Here is a 14,014-nt window from a genome sequence, read left to right as displayed (position 1 = left end):
GCGCGCCGAGCAGCACTTCCGGTTCCGGCGGCGCGGCCATGGCGGAGCCGGACAGCGGGGAGCGTGCCGTGTCGGAGCTGCGGGAGCTGGTGGCGGCCGAGCAGAAGCGCGCGCAGTTCACGGCTCAGGTGAACCCCTCTCTCCCTCCCCCCCGTTCGGGCAGTTTTGGGCTCCCACCCCCAGCCCGGAGTATTGACCGTATGTAAAGAAGGGCGCCGGGATGGAGATGGGAGGCCCCGGAGCCAGGGGAGCCCTGGGCACGCCGCCGCCGGGGGGGAGGGGGGTGCTGAGCGGGCTGTGAGCAACCGTCCCGCCCGCAGGTGCACGACTTCATGGAGGTGTGCTGGGACAAGTGCGTGGACAAGCCCGGCTCGAAACTGGACCATCGCACAGAGAGCTGCCTGGCCAGCTGCGTGGACCGGTTCATCGACACCACCCTGTCCATCACCCAGCGCTTCTCCCAGCTCCTGCAGAAAGCGGGGCACTGAGCGAGAGGCCTCCTCCCGCCAGCCCAGTGGACTCTCGTCAGCCACCCCGGAGCCCGTCCCCAGCGTTGCCTGCGCGGCACGGAGAGGCTGTGCCCCATGGGCGCATCCGGGGCTCTCCCGGGTTTGTGTAACGGCGTGGTGGGCGTGCGAGGTGCGGCTTAATAAACCATCAGGAAACCTCCTTGCAAGGTGGATGGCACGAAAGTCTCCTCTCCCCTTTCTTTCATCTTAGCGAGACGAAGAGTCGCGTCATCTGTAGGGCGGGGCATGGGGTGCAGGGGCCGGTCAAGTAACAGCCCTAGCACCAAACTGCGTTCGTTAAAGATCAATGAACAACCACGATGGAAATAGCCTCAACACAACTAGTAAAGCAATGAAAATGTTTTCTGCTTGCAGTACAACCCCTGGCCTGGCCGCGTTGGGATAGGCCAGCGGTTCCCGAGCTCTGACAGATTGCACGTCACCGATTTAAAATGATACGACCTTAAGTACCACCAGCAAACTTTTGTCCTATAAAGTTATGATAAATCTGTGAATGTGTACCCGACAGGTTGTCTGCCTACCGCTGGTGGTACGTGTGGTGGTACCCTAACCCGCTGGGCTAGGGTATGAGTGCCAACAAGCGAATCTCATCAAAAATTAATTGCCCCAGTTCATTTTACAGTTTGGTAAAGCTCGCTGCAGTATTTCCTCCACCACTGCCATTGTACCTGGCAGGGCTACAAGGGAGGCCCTGGAAATACAAACCCAGCTGTGAAATCAATGCAGTTAGGTCTGCCTGGAGCTTTGGGGTAGGAAACTTGTACTGCAACTACATAAACAAATGCAAACCCTCATTAGTGTCCCTGGATTAATCCTCATTATAATCAGTTTGGCTAAATCTTTTTGCAAGGGACAGGAGGCTTGGTACTGTTATTGTTAGAGGATGTTACAGAACAAGGCAGAGCTGTCTCTGCTGTCAGAGTAAAACAGACGCTCCTAAACTTGGCCATTAAGGTCCAAAGGCAGGTATAGTTTTATTTAACACACTAAATGTTCCTATTTTACATGTCTGTAAAAAAACAAAACCAAAGAGCAGTCATTTGAAGAGCCCAGTTTATTCCCGTGGAGACTATTGGTACCTGTTACATTATCTGATAATGTGAACACCCACCGTCTCACAGGCGCACACAAAAATTAAAAATTCTGTACTCAAGTCTCACAGAAAGAGACGCACCTTCCCACACTGGCACCATTTTAGAATTCAGTTAAAAATATGTTCAATGCCGATAGTGCAACACAATACAGAGCAGGAAACCTGGGGGTCAGAGGCAGGAGACCAGCCAAATACATGGGAAGTTGCCAGAATCAGACACTCCAGCTCACAAGCGGAGAGAAGGGATAGAAAGTAAAAGGCATGTTCACCAATGAACTACTCTCATCCTTTCATGACTCAGTCACAGCAAAGTTCCAGCAGGCTCAGGCAGAGGTTTCAACAGCACATACTGCTGCTTGGAGTAGAAAGGAAGGCAAAATTGGGATTGTCCTGGGTAAAGAAGAGGTGGCCAAGAATGGGTAAAAGGTCCTGAATCCCACTCTGGCCAGCCTGTTATCCTGAGTAGACGCCTTGAGCTGGCAGGAACCCCCTTGGGATGTGTTCTTAGGATGAAGCAGGATGAAGCAAATCGTGTTCAATGCCCAGAGACTAGCTCATCAAAGCAGAAGTCCTGACATACTAGGTGCTCTCATCAGTGGTTGTTAGGGGCAGCATAGTGGGATCAATGCTGCAGACCCAACACTCTGTCCCTCCCCTAAAATCTACCTAGAACAAGGTCCACAATGGGTCCAGTTCAGTGTGGGAAACTAGTATCTTCTGCAGTTGAACATTTCCTCATTAAAAATTTCTGTACAGAGGAGTTATAAAAAATAAAACTCTTGAACATTTCTCTGGCGATGTATGAAAAGCTGCTGCATTGTTATTGCATAAACATGACTGCAGGCTGCAACAGAGGAGCGAGCTGCCTGGATCAGAAAAGACTTGCTAACCTTGCTTGGGAATCCAGGCAGCAAGAGACAAGACCTGCCCAAGTGAGAGGGCTGCTTGTACACTCCCTCTGAATCCCTGGAAAGGAAGCCATAAATGCCACCCTTCTGGAAGAGAGCAGATCAGAGGGAGCATGGTCAGAGCACAGGAAAAACTAGAGATGCTACACCACTGACTTCCCCCTCTCTCCCTTAGCCAACATGCAGGGAAGGCCAAAACATCTTTGTCCACTGGAGGCAGAGACAGGGAGGCAATTAAATAAGATGTTGGATCTGGGCCAACACAGGCTTTCTTTATTTGCTTTGGCAGTACCAGTCCTCCGAGCAGTGTGCAGAAGGCAGGGCTGGGAAATCTCTGGGCCATCGGACGTGCAGTCTGCTCCCCGTCAGTGAGCATTTCTCGTCTCAGCTCCAATGGGATACTGCACCGTCTTCTCCCACAGCCCCGATGAGGTCCTTGTAGGCAGCAGATGGCTCACCGAGTAGTCTCAGGGCCCAATTCAACTCCCTCAGCTGGGTAAAGCAGGAGCGATGTCACTGAAGCCAATGGTGTAAAACTCGTGACCATCAGGATCTCAGACAGGCCAACCTAGAGCTGCACAATACTTCGCATTTACACAGTGCTCATCTGCAAAAGGCTCTTCTAATTAAGCTTCCCAAGACTGAAGAGGTAGGTAGCTGGAAGTGCCCCAGGGGCCCTGTCTGAAAAAGGGAGAAGCCTGTGAATGCCCTGCCTATCACCCACAGGTAGAGCTTGTTTCCAAGACACCAGAGGCCCAAGGGGCGATATTAGTCTGTGGACTCCCAGACCGAGAATGAGCAGAGCTTTTAATAGAAGAGCCCGTCCCACCCTCAGTCCCTTGGAGCACCCTGCTGGACTGCTCAGAGCAGGGGAGGAGAGTGGCAGCATCTCACTCTCAGGGAATGCCTACACCCTGTCCCTGGTGTGTCCTAGTGGAGGTGCCTGGGGCACACCCTGCCCACCTCTGCTTGTGTGCCTCAAACTTGGGGAAAAACAGCAAAGCCACTGTGGGAGCCACTCCAGCACAGTGGCAATTGAGTGCTCAGGAACAGCCAACAGGGTTCCCCTGAGGTGGCTTCACCATGGCAAGGCCAAGTTTAGCATGAGAGCAGGAACACCTGGCAGCAGCACTGAGGGCATTGTGCAGACAGGTCCTTACACATTCAAGCAAAATCAAACCTGAGGAGGACCTCCAGGACACAGAGATTGCTCTGTTCCCAGGCCTTGGCCAGAATGATGGTAAAGGCAAAGAAAGCCCCCTCAACACCCTGATCCTCTAGTCAAATCCATCAGGCCCACCAGAGGCCTGTCCCATCAGCAGACAGACCCGGAGGAACACGCCACCAATGGGAAGGGTGGCAAGTAAGTCCCACAGAAAAGGCAGGTGTCAGGGAAATGGAGAGGAGTCTGGAATGAGCTCCTGCGTTGGTCTCTGTGCTGCATAAGGGTCACCCCACCTGCAGCCAAGTCCAGCCATATTCCCACACACTCCAGCCAGGGGCCGCCTCCTTACCTCAGCTCCCCAGGTGGGGCCATGTTTGTTATTTCACTGTGGGGAAAATGCTGACACGAGACATCTCTGTGGTTCCATCCAGTGGCACCTCTTTTGTTACTGGCTTTGGGGGCAGGCTTTCAGTCTGTGGCCTCCACTCTGTTGCAACTCTGTATTGGTCATTACATGGTTAATAATGAAAAGAGGAACAAACTCCTCTGTGAAATCCTAGTTTAAAAACCCCTAGAGCTGAACATTGCCAGAGCACCCATTTCCCTTTTGCAGATTCTGGCAACTATGAATCAAAATTCAACAGTCACAATGGAATAAAAAAAAAAACAGTCCATCAGGAATTGAGTGGGTGAGCTGGAGACCTCACCCAAGGGACAGACACCTTCTCCCCAGAGCTTTCAGCTCTCCCGATTTCAAAGCAGAGAAACCCCATGGGAAGTGATCTGCAGGCGGACAGGAAGGTCACAACTGTCTCCCCAGCCCATGTTCGTTCCATGGAGCAATGCTGGGACCAGAACGGCGGCCCATGTTCTCCAACCTGCAATGTTCAGCCACAGCCCAAGAGTCACCCCCTCTCACTAGTCCTCATCCGAGCTCTCCTCTGACTTCTCATCAGCTGCCACTTTCCAGTTCTTCCTCTTGTTCCGCTTTTCCTGGATCTCACTGCGCTTCTCGGACGGGGATGTGTGTTGCTTCTTCCTCCTCTTCTTAGGCCGCTTTTCCCTTTTCTCCTCACATTCACTCTCCTCGGAGCTGCTGGTAGCTGAGCTGCTCGGGTGAGAAGAGTCACTTTCCTGCCCAGAAGAAGAGGCAGGGTTCCTTGCAGGCACTTTCTTGGACTTCTTCTTGTGTTTGCGCTTCCCTTTCTTGGTGCCCGAGGCCCCCTCCTGGGAGCACTCGCTCTCTAGGGAGGAATCAGACGAGGCCTGGGCTTGCTCCCTTTTCTTTTTCTTCTGTTTTTTGTGTGACCTTTTTTTCTGCTTCTTCTTGTGTGATTTCTTCTCTTTCTTCCTCTTGCGGGACTTATGTGCAGATTGTTTTCCTAAGGACAGTTTCTTCTTTCCATTGACAGCGCCGTGTTCGTCCTCCTGCTGGTCACTGTGAACAGGAACAAAGACTGAAATAAGAAAAATGGAGTCCCGGGAGTGTCATGTACTGGCACTTTCCTTTTCTGAGCTCTGATCAGTCCCATCCTCCCCAAACTGCTTTTGATACAGATAGGTGGCTCCACTGTCTGATGTGCTGGCTGCATTTTTAACTTCACAGCTCACCAATAGCTTGTCTCCAAATGACGTGGGAGGTGGGAGATGCCACTTCAAAGAGACACTTCAATCAAGCATGGAAATCAAATATTCTGAAGTAACCTGATACTGTAAAACCTATTATTTGCGAGTCCGTGAGCATTAGACTTGATAATTCCACCATGCAGATTTAAAAAAAAAAATTAAAAATCCCTGCTTCCTCCCCATCCTTTTTATTTTGTCTTCTTTTCATTTTTGTCCAAATCATTTCAGTGCTGCTGGAGCTCTCCTTCTGTCCCATGGGAATGTATTATGCTCCCTGTGTATTTCTAGGAGCAGAGGTATGGCAGACAACCAAAATTAGGGAACACGGGAAACTGCCCAATGAGGAAAACACCCATCTGTGAAACATTTCAGTTCCTGTTAATTCAGGGCTTAAACTGTATGGCTACTACTGTGACTGCTCAGGGCTCATAAGAGGGACGGATCCTCTCTCTGAAGAAATGGTACAGCACAAGGCAGGAGTCAAGGGAAGACTTTAAGCCTTAAGGTTTGTTTTTTTCTGCCTTAAGAAACAAAACCCCATCTCCCCTTCAAAATATTGTGATTGCTCTTTTGAATAAAAAACCCCACAGTAACGGATCAGCATTATCCAGGCCACTGGCTTGCTAAATTAATAATTCTCCTTTGTCTCAAAATGTCAATTTACAATCAATGTTGGAAATATGACATACAAATTTCTCTGTGTAGCTTTACTATAGTAATACACTGGGCATTTAATGGCTTTACCTGTCGGTGTCAAATTCCTCTGGATACAACTCTTTATAGCCGCTATGACCCCATCTGCAAGAAAACAGCAGGAAACCTCCATTAGAAACAGACTGGATACTCAGAAAATAAGGGTGCTGGAGAGCAGGAGCCTCAGAAAGAACACAAGTCAAGAATCCACAGGGAGGACGGGAGATCACCTTGTGTTTTCCCTGTTTGAGACAATAACCTGAAATCTCAACCCCACTGACATCCCCATGGCACATAATTTCCTTTGTCTCCCCAGTACTTCTGCACCATAGTGAATTATATACACAACAGCATCATCACAAAATTCCTTTTGTAAAAAAGAAAAACAAAATTATGTGGTTCTCCATCACAGTGGTAAAGTCTGTACACCACTGAATTTAACATCCAAGGCCTATTCAAGGACACAATTATGCCTACGCGGAGAACTTTATGGTAGCCAGTATGCCAAGACAGATTGGGTTTGTGCATTAATGAAAGATACATGGAGGAATGAAGAAACTGGCTCCAGTGACTGGAAAGGAGGAGTCCAGCTAAAGAGGCTCAGGGATGCTTATGTTTCTCATAAATAGCCCTAGAGTACTAATCAGCATTTCCCTTAACTCAAAAATACTCCTCACCATGATATCAGGAGCAGATCTCATGTCTGGGGACACTGCTAAACAACCTCTTGGGTTACAGATGTTTATTGCTAGACAGAAAAGCAGGTCTTGGCACTAGTCTGGAATGTAATATCTGGGCTCAGTTCCAGATACTTTGTGACACGGGGCAAGTCATTTTGCCCCTCACTGACATTTGTAATAGGGATGATACTACTTTGCAAGGAAATGGTATGGGTACCTTTACTAACTTGAGAGACAGGAGAGCAACAAAGTGCCAGGTCAGTTAGACACAGGAACCAACCCAGAATAGTACTTCACCCAAACCTGTCCGGCATGTTGGCTTCACATTCGTAGAGCTTCTTATTCCAAGATCGGGCCCTAAGGAAATCCTCTTCGATCACATCAGGAATGTGTTCAAAGTTCTTTGTCTTCCAGTCAGCTCTTTGGCTTTCTTCATCGAACCCATCACTGCGCATCCGACTGCTGCCGAAAGAAAACAAGTAGTCTTCAGCAGGCAATTCTGAGGAAGAGACTTTCTGTGCAGTGGATCAATTCAGGACGCAAAGGGCACAGAGGAAGAAGCACAGATCTAAATGTCTCTGACTATCAACCCATGCAAAGTATAAGTTACATCTCCCAAGAATAGACATAGACGGGTTCCACGGACCAGCCCAGTGATTAACTAACCACCTGCGCTATCAAAGCCGCCTTCCACCATAATTTCTCAATGCACTTCCAAACAATCTGAAGAAACGGGATAGGATTACTTCATTCACAGCTCATGCGCAACCACCTCTGGAACAGATTCCTACAGCTGCTTAACAGCATGCAGGACAATGGGTGTGATGAATAGGGCATCCGGCAGAAATCAGGAGAGGTCAGGAGGCAGAAAGTAACTATTGGAGTTGGAAGTTGGTTAGCTTGAATCTAAGAAACAATGGTGCCAAGGCTTCTAATGATCTCAGGGAGCCTGCCAAGTGCCAAGCCGGCATGGGGATCAGGCCAGACTGAAAAAGAAAAGCAGAACTGAGTCAGAAAACCACTACCTGCAGCTTTGCAAACTCCTTGGAGGTCTCTACAGATCAATCACATGAGGCTGATCTTACTTTAGCTTATGAGACTTTCAGGCATGCCCATGATGGCTCACAATGAATCTGTTGCACTGACTCTCCACAGTTTGCTGCTATTTTAAAACCCAAAATTAAGAGTGGTCAAGAACTATGGCAGATTTACACTGGGCAAGATCTTGGGTCTGAACCACTGTAGCACACACTGCAATAGCAGTGCACAAGCACCAAGGAGGTCAATCAGCTTAGGACAGCACAATTTTTCCTTCAATTATTCCATCAACTTTCTAACTACTTCCAAGCCATATTATAATCTTGTTATTTCAGGGGCCCCAGCCAATTTAAAGTTACACAGCTGTAGAGCTGCATGCCTGGATCATCACACACACGCAATCTGAAACTTCAACGGGAATTTGGTGTCTTTCAGCGTGTGTCTGTACCCTGTAGGGCCCACAGAAGTGGTCAGAAGATACATCTGTTGCATTTACATACAGGTCACTTAAGTGTTTTGTAAATATTCATCACTACTGCACTACAGAGGCTGCTGTGGTCTGGTTACAAAGTGAGTAATTTTATCCGCCTACCTGGATGTGTCAGACAAGATTCTCCTTTGCTTCCTCTCGTAAGTCTCCTGAGTCTGTTTCTCCCACTCTCTAATTTTCCACATTTCTGATTCTTCCTGGATCTGGAAAAAAAAGAAAAAGGAGACAAATAGAAGTACCTCATACATGTGACATTGAAAATACAAAGCACAAAGTATCACCTCTTCAAAGAGGCAATTCCAAAGTTGGATGAATTTCAAGCAGAACCACCCTGCTACACTGATGCAAATAAGGCTTTTTAGTCATACTGTATTAACTAAAAGGTGCAACATTACAACCACGGTGAACTGCACAGAAAACTAGTTGTTTTGTACAGTCGCGCCGCACTGTTCACATACAGGCCTCGCTCTGCATTTCGATTTCTGCAGGTTCCCTACGTACATCGGCTCTCGCCATGTTCAATACAACACACTGAGGCACACAACTTCTCTCAAGCATCATGTTGCTGGATCCAAAGACAGCAGCTGCGATAAGCCTGGAAATTCAGCGTCCAGCTGCCTAAAGCTTTGACATAACTTTGGTTCATGTTGCATCACCTCACGAACATAAAAAGACAAATGAACGGACAAGCATTCTTTGCCTGGCTTAAAGCTCAAATAAAGGAGTACGAAGGGCCCTGCCCCACATTCAAATGAAAGCTGGACAGAAACCAGCTCTCGAGTTGTTACACATTTTCAAGCACTAACTTTATAGCTGCTTGGCTCTTTTCATAGCTGAAGAGTCATTGTTATCAGGTGGGAATTACTTTGCTGGTCTAAGTCTATCGTGGTTAACCAATGAATAGCACAATATATGCAACGTGCATATAGCACAATATGTGCAACGTGTAGCAGGGACTTACCAATCTGAAAGCAAAACCGAATACAAACGTGTCTTGTACCTGAGCTAAAGGAAACTTGCGAGCCAAAGAGCAGAGCTGCCGCGGGGAAGCTTCCCTCTCACATGGGACACACGAGGTGAAAGTCACCCCCTGCCCTCAACAACAGCCCGCGTGAGCCCCCGCGCTAGAAGCCGTCTGGGGTCCAACGCAGACATGGCAGCTACAGCGATGCACGGGGACGCGCGGCGAAGCAGCAGGAACGAGCGGAGGCGACAAGAGCGCTGCGGCGGTTGAGCTGACATCCAAACTACGCTCTGCCGCAGGCCCCAAAGACCCCAGCGCAGACAACCCGCTTCGACACGGCTCGGCGGCAGCCACGTGCCAACGGCGTCGCGGCCCGGAAAGACCCCGGCACCAAGACGGGGCTTCGGGACCAGCAGGGGAGACGTTTGGGCCTGGGGGGAAGGCCACCAACGCCGCGGCGGCAGCTGGGGGCAGCTCCCGGGTGGGCGCTCGGCTGTACCTTGTTGTGCGCGTCCGTGTGGCGGATCACGTTCCTCAGCAGCACCTTGCCCAGCGGCACCCGGGACATCCTGCGGGGCACGGACACGGCTCTGCTCAGCGCCTCGGCCCCGTGCCCCTTCGCCCTGCCCACCCTTCTCCCCTTCGCCCCTCCCCCAGTCAACCCCTGACCCCCACTTCACCCCTCCCCTTCACCCCCTGCCCCCCACTTCACCCCTCCCCCTTCACCCCCCACACCCCCGTGTCCCCCTCCCCCACACTCCTCACCCTGCGGGGGCGGCGAGGCCCCGCGCGCTGCCCCGCCCGGAAGTGCGCCCCCGCGAAACACCTCCCCCGGAAGTGGCGGCCTGGCGGGCGAACCCGGAATCCGGGTGGCACCGGAAGCGGGCCGGCCCCTTCCGCTTCCGGCGGCGGTTGCCATGGGCACGCGGGGCCGCCATGGCGGCGCAGGGCCTGGTGGCGGAGCTGTGGGCGGCGCTGGACGAGCTGGCGGAGCGAAGCCCCGAGCGCTACCGCCGCCTCGTGCGGGGCCCGCGGGACAGCGCCCCGGAGCCGCGCCTCTGCCTGCGCACCCGCCGCCGGGGGCTGCACCCGCCGGGCCCCGACGCCTCCTCGCAGGGCTCGAGCGAGAAGCCGTTATTCGTGAACGTGTGCGGGTGGAAGCGAGTGCCCGCCCCCCGCTCGCCCGGGCACCCCGTGCCCGTCTGCGCCGGCCGCCTGCAGGAGGCGTCGGGGGAGGCAGGTGGGTGCCGGGCGCGGCCCGTCGGGATCTCCTCGCCTCGCCTCTCCTGGCAGCGGCACCAGACGCAGCCCCAAGGACCCGGCGCGGCGCCTCGAGACCCCGGGCGCAAGCGGCTGCGGGACGTGTCCGGGGACACCGTGGCACGGCACCGCTCCTGTCACCGCATCGTAGCGGCCCTTTGGGGACCGTCTGCTTGCGCGCACGTTGCAGCTCCCGCGCGCGGCAGGTTGGGGGCGCTCAGCCTTCTTGGAGCCGCGTGCCCCCGGCGGGCGGCCAGGGGGTCCCTGCTGCGATCGGCGGCTCCCAGGGGCACGCGTACCCCCGGCTGAAACCTCCCCCCATCCCGCGTTAATGACCTTCTTTAATCCCCGAGTGACAAACGCTTGGCTGCGTCGGTATTTTCTACAAGTCGGCTTTCTGAAACACGCTCCTGTCTGTCTGTATCTGCTCTGGGGGACATGGGTGTAAAGGCCCACGCAGTTAACGAATAGCACCCACCGTGTGGGACCGAAGAGTGAAAGATACAACTAATTATTTTAATTTGGGGGGGGAGGGGATGGCACAGCTTGGGGAAAAAACAGGACGGGGTGATGCGAGGGTCAATGAAACGAGCTCCTGCTGAGAAACTGCTCAATGCTGGTGTCACTCGCTGTTTCCTAGAGCGTTACAGCGTGGTGGATGTCGCGTACAACCCCGCCGTTCTTCAGAGGGGAGAAGAGAACGGAGCAGAACTGGACCAGCTGATCCGGCTGACGCTTAAATTCATCGAGGAGCGTTACAGCCTGACTCTGTCCTACGCCTACCACATTGCACCGTTCAAACTGAAAGGGAGCCTGCAAAGGATGAGGGAGAGTCTGAGAAGAGGGCAGACGCCAGGACCGTGTCCCCAGGAGCAGGCGAGGAGCGGTGAGTAGGTGGTGGCACGAGATGGGAGAGAGGCTCAGCTCCCCCCTTCAGTGCAGCCCCTGCCAGATCAGTTTATAAAAGCCAGTTCCCACTCTCAGAAATCAACAGGTGGTTGAAGCCAGTCTTGGCTGAGCTTCGAGCTCGATCCTGGTGGAAGCTTTAAATGCCAAACCACTTACATACAAGTAGTTAGGTTACCAGCCCAAGCTGCTGAGTTCCTGACTGCAAAACTTACATTTAGCAATGGCACAGTTCTGTCGCTTGGGGTTAGATTAGTTACTGCCTACACGAGCCTCTTAGAAATGAAAGAATAACTTCAGTAAAACATTTTTCAGATGGGAAAGGGCTGACGCTTGACCAGCTGATACATAGGGCAAAAGCGGAGGAGAGCCAGGATGCTATGCTCCTGCTGGAGGAGGAAGTCACGCCGTCTCAAGTGCCTCTGATAGAGGAGATTGCCAGTACAGAGGTGCCGGAAGAACTCAGTGCACCAGTCTATGAATTGACCGTCGTGCCAGATGCTGACAAGAAACCCATAAAGATTGAACTGAAGGTTGAACTGCCGAAAGTTAGCTCTGTTTCAGAATGTGACCTGAGCATGTCAAAGGCAAGTGGAACAGAAATGACTTCACAGACATCAGGGCTGCAAGGGACCTCAGAAGATCAGAGTCCAGCTCCCTGCCCCAGGGCAGGAAGTCAGCTGGGGTCAAAGGATCCCAGCAAGATAGACATCCAATTGACTCTTAAAGGAGTCCCGAGTAGGTGCTTGCACCACCTCTGGCGGCAGCCTGTTCCAGGCCTTGGGGGCTCGGACTGTAAAGAAGTTCTTCCTTATGTCCAGCCTGAAATGGTCTTGGAGAAGTTCGTGACTGTTTGACCTTGTCATCCCTTGGGGATGATGATAACCTCGTGTCTTCTCTCAGTTGATTCTAAACGTTCCCAGAAAACCTTTGGGCATTACAGATGTGCTTCGGGAAGGGGGTGGAGGGGGTGCTTTAATTAGCGAGCCGCAATAATTAAAAATGCCCAACTGTCACGTGTATCAGCATCCCTGCACTGAAAAATGCAGCAGGGCGGTTTGAACTAAAGCTCATCAAACCACCAGCTTTAGTTCAAAGCGCCCCCGTTGCCATTTTTCATTGCAGGGACGCTGATGCGCATGATGCTGGAGGCTGCTGCATCACGTTAATTTCCGTGCTCCAGCAGACTCGATTAATCGAATTTGCTCCGATGAAGTGGATTTACAGGATATCAAAGCAGCCTTGCTGCACATCTACAGGATCCCCCTTCACTTCTAATTGAGACTATTAAGTGCCTGCATTACTGAGTATTTTTATTTGCCTCTTTTAGGATGATCTAGTCATCGAGGTCCCTGAGAAATACAGATTACAGCTGGATCTGCCAGAGTTAATCAATGAAGAAGCAGCTACAGCCACATTCGACAAAGGGAAGCGTGTGTTGCTGATCACAATGCCAGTTTCCCAGACAGAATATTAGGGGCAGCAGGTTTTTTAAGGATGGGAAGGTGGATGGCAAATCTCTTACCACTGGATACAAATTGCTATCACTCTTCTAGGAATCTGTTCCTATTTAAATGTTAAAGAGTAATAGAATGTAGGGTACAAACAGAACAGGTAGCCTTAGTCTAAAGAGATTTCAGTGTTAAAATTTGTTGTTTTTTTTAATTCTTCCTAAAAGTTGTAAGCATTGAAGGGTTATTCACAACATTTATTTTAATACATGTAATACTAATTAAAATCATCTACATACAAACCTTGCTGTATAATTTGGTTTCCTCATAAGAAGAGAGACTTATCTTTGAAGAAATGTTCTATGCATTCCCCTAGCTGCTCCCACCAGCATTTTTTCCTCTTAAAAAAGTAGATTTAATGCAGTTAAAGATGCTGGACCCAAAGCTTTTTAATTAATAGACTGAAGAGGCCTAGGAGAGACAAAAATACAGGCTTCCTGCTTTTGTTCCATGGCATTCCACAGGGGATATTTGTTTACTTCAAAAAGAATAGCCTATTCAGTTGTTGGCTGCCTAAATGGTTGAGGGCTATGGGGAGCTGTGCTGAGAGGATGAGCCTTAACCTACTCCTGATCAAGCATGTTGTGATCTCAGAGCTAGACAACAGAACAGCAGTGCCCCAGAACTATCTTGCCAGTTCAGAGATGGACTGTTTACAGCACTAGGGGCCAGCCTTTTTGGCATGTATGCCACAGATTAGCCCTGTATCTTGAGTGCCACTCTGATTCCCTTCCCCTGCCTGATCAGCTACTCTGCCCCATGGTCCCAGCCTGAACTGCTGCTTTAATTTCTCCCTCTCCTATCTGTCACTGCGCTGCCTGTCCCCTTGCTGGTCTGCCACACACGCACACACAGGCTGCCCATGAATAACAGAACTCAGAAATACCTGTGAGTGAAGATGTCACTATTAAAGCAGCCCAGCATCTAGGAAAGGGGTCTAAGATACTAGCTAGCATTCAGAAAGAACATAAACCAACTCAATGCGAGTGATGAAGATCGGTTCTGTGGTGGCTGAGAAAGGGAAATAAAAAAATCAGTTTTCTTCTGAAGATAAATGACCTCCTGATGTACTACAGGGTCATTTTCCAGTTTCTCTAAATGAGGAAATAAAACATCCATTTCTTGACTGTTTGTTTGGCAACTTTATACC

The 14,014-nt window shown here is 50.8% G+C and overlaps 3 protein-coding genes across 5 annotated transcripts; 2 read left to right on the top strand and 1 right to left on the bottom strand.

Annotated features, from left to right (window-relative positions):
- The first annotated feature begins 4 nt into the window (after positions 1-4).
- Positions 5-692, top strand: TIMM8B (translocase of inner mitochondrial membrane 8 homolog B). Its single transcript, XM_006274669.4, has 2 exons — positions 5-128; positions 321-692. The coding sequence occupies exons 1-2, from the start codon at positions 39-41 to the stop codon at positions 486-488; spliced, it is 258 nt and encodes an 85-aa protein (XP_006274731.1). The 5' UTR covers positions 5-38; the 3' UTR covers positions 489-692.
- Positions 693-1,566: 874 nt separating this feature from the next.
- On the bottom strand, positions 1,567-10,056 carry NKAPD1 (NKAP domain containing 1). Of its 3 annotated transcripts, none has more exons than XM_059719902.1 (7): positions 9,953-10,056; positions 9,687-9,756; positions 8,326-8,426; positions 6,993-7,157; positions 6,067-6,120; positions 4,046-5,134; positions 1,567-3,212 (listed from the first exon to the last, which is right to left on the bottom strand). In XM_059719902.1, exons 2-6 carry the CDS (start codon positions 9,753-9,755, stop codon positions 4,615-4,617), a joined length of 909 nt encoding a protein of 302 aa, XP_059575885.1. In that variant the 5' UTR covers position 9,756; positions 9,953-10,056; the 3' UTR covers positions 1,567-3,212; positions 4,046-4,614. The 3 variants fall into 3 exon arrangements, with proteins under 3 accessions (XP_059575885.1, XP_059575886.1, XP_059575887.1); XM_059719903.1 differs by having other exon boundaries at positions 6,999-7,157; XM_059719904.1 differs by lacking the exons at positions 9,687-9,756; positions 9,953-10,056 and adding an exon at positions 9,224-9,678.
- A 48-nt stretch (positions 10,057-10,104) lies between these two features.
- On the top strand, positions 10,105-13,990 carry PIH1D2 (PIH1 domain containing 2). The gene is made up of 4 exons (XM_059719905.1): positions 10,105-10,427; positions 11,088-11,333; positions 11,669-11,940; positions 12,684-13,990. Exons 1-4 carry the CDS (start codon positions 10,124-10,126, stop codon positions 12,828-12,830), a joined length of 969 nt encoding a protein of 322 aa, XP_059575888.1. The 5' UTR covers positions 10,105-10,123; the 3' UTR covers positions 12,831-13,990.
- The last annotated feature ends 24 nt before the right edge of the window (positions 13,991-14,014 follow it).

Source organism: Alligator mississippiensis, chromosome 16 (genome assembly GCF_030867095.1).
Source record: "Alligator mississippiensis isolate rAllMis1 chromosome 16, rAllMis1, whole genome shotgun sequence".
Classification (NCBI taxonomy): Eukaryota; Metazoa; Chordata; order Crocodylia; family Alligatoridae; genus Alligator; species Alligator mississippiensis.
Note: the sequence above shows the minus strand (reverse complement) of the source record. Positions and strands in the feature narration are given on the sequence as shown.

Bases quoted from the DNA above. Each gene is read 5' to 3' on its own strand.
- TIMM8B (XM_006274669.4), top strand. From the start codon at position 39: ATGGCGGAGCCGGACAGCGGGGAGCGTGCCGTGTCGGAGCTGCGGGAG. The intron at 129-320 runs GTGAACCCCTCT...TCCCGCCCGCAG, and splicing joins GCGCGCAGTTCACGGCTCAG to GTGCACGACTTCATGGAGGT.
- PIH1D2 (XM_059719905.1), top strand. From the start codon at position 10,124: ATGGCGGCGCAGGGCCTGGTGGCGGAGCTGTGGGCGGCGCTGGACGAG. The intron at 10,428-11,087 runs GTGGGTGCCGGG...GCTGTTTCCTAG, and splicing joins GGAGGCGTCGGGGGAGGCAG to AGCGTTACAGCGTGGTGGAT. The intron at 11,334-11,668 runs GTGAGTAGGTGG...AACATTTTTCAG, and splicing joins CCAGGAGCAGGCGAGGAGCG to ATGGGAAAGGGCTGACGCTT.
- NKAPD1 (XM_059719902.1), bottom strand. From the start codon at position 9,755: ATGTCCCGGGTGCCGCTGGGCAAGGTGCTGCTGAGGAACGTGATCCGC. The intron at 8,427-9,686 runs GTACAGCCGAGC...TTTTTTTTCCAG, and splicing joins ACACGGACGCGCACAACAAG to ATCCAGGAAGAATCAGAAAT. The intron at 6,121-6,992 runs GTGAAGTACTAT...GTTTTCTTGCAG, and splicing joins AACATGCCGGACAGGTTTGG to ATGGGGTCATAGCGGCTATA.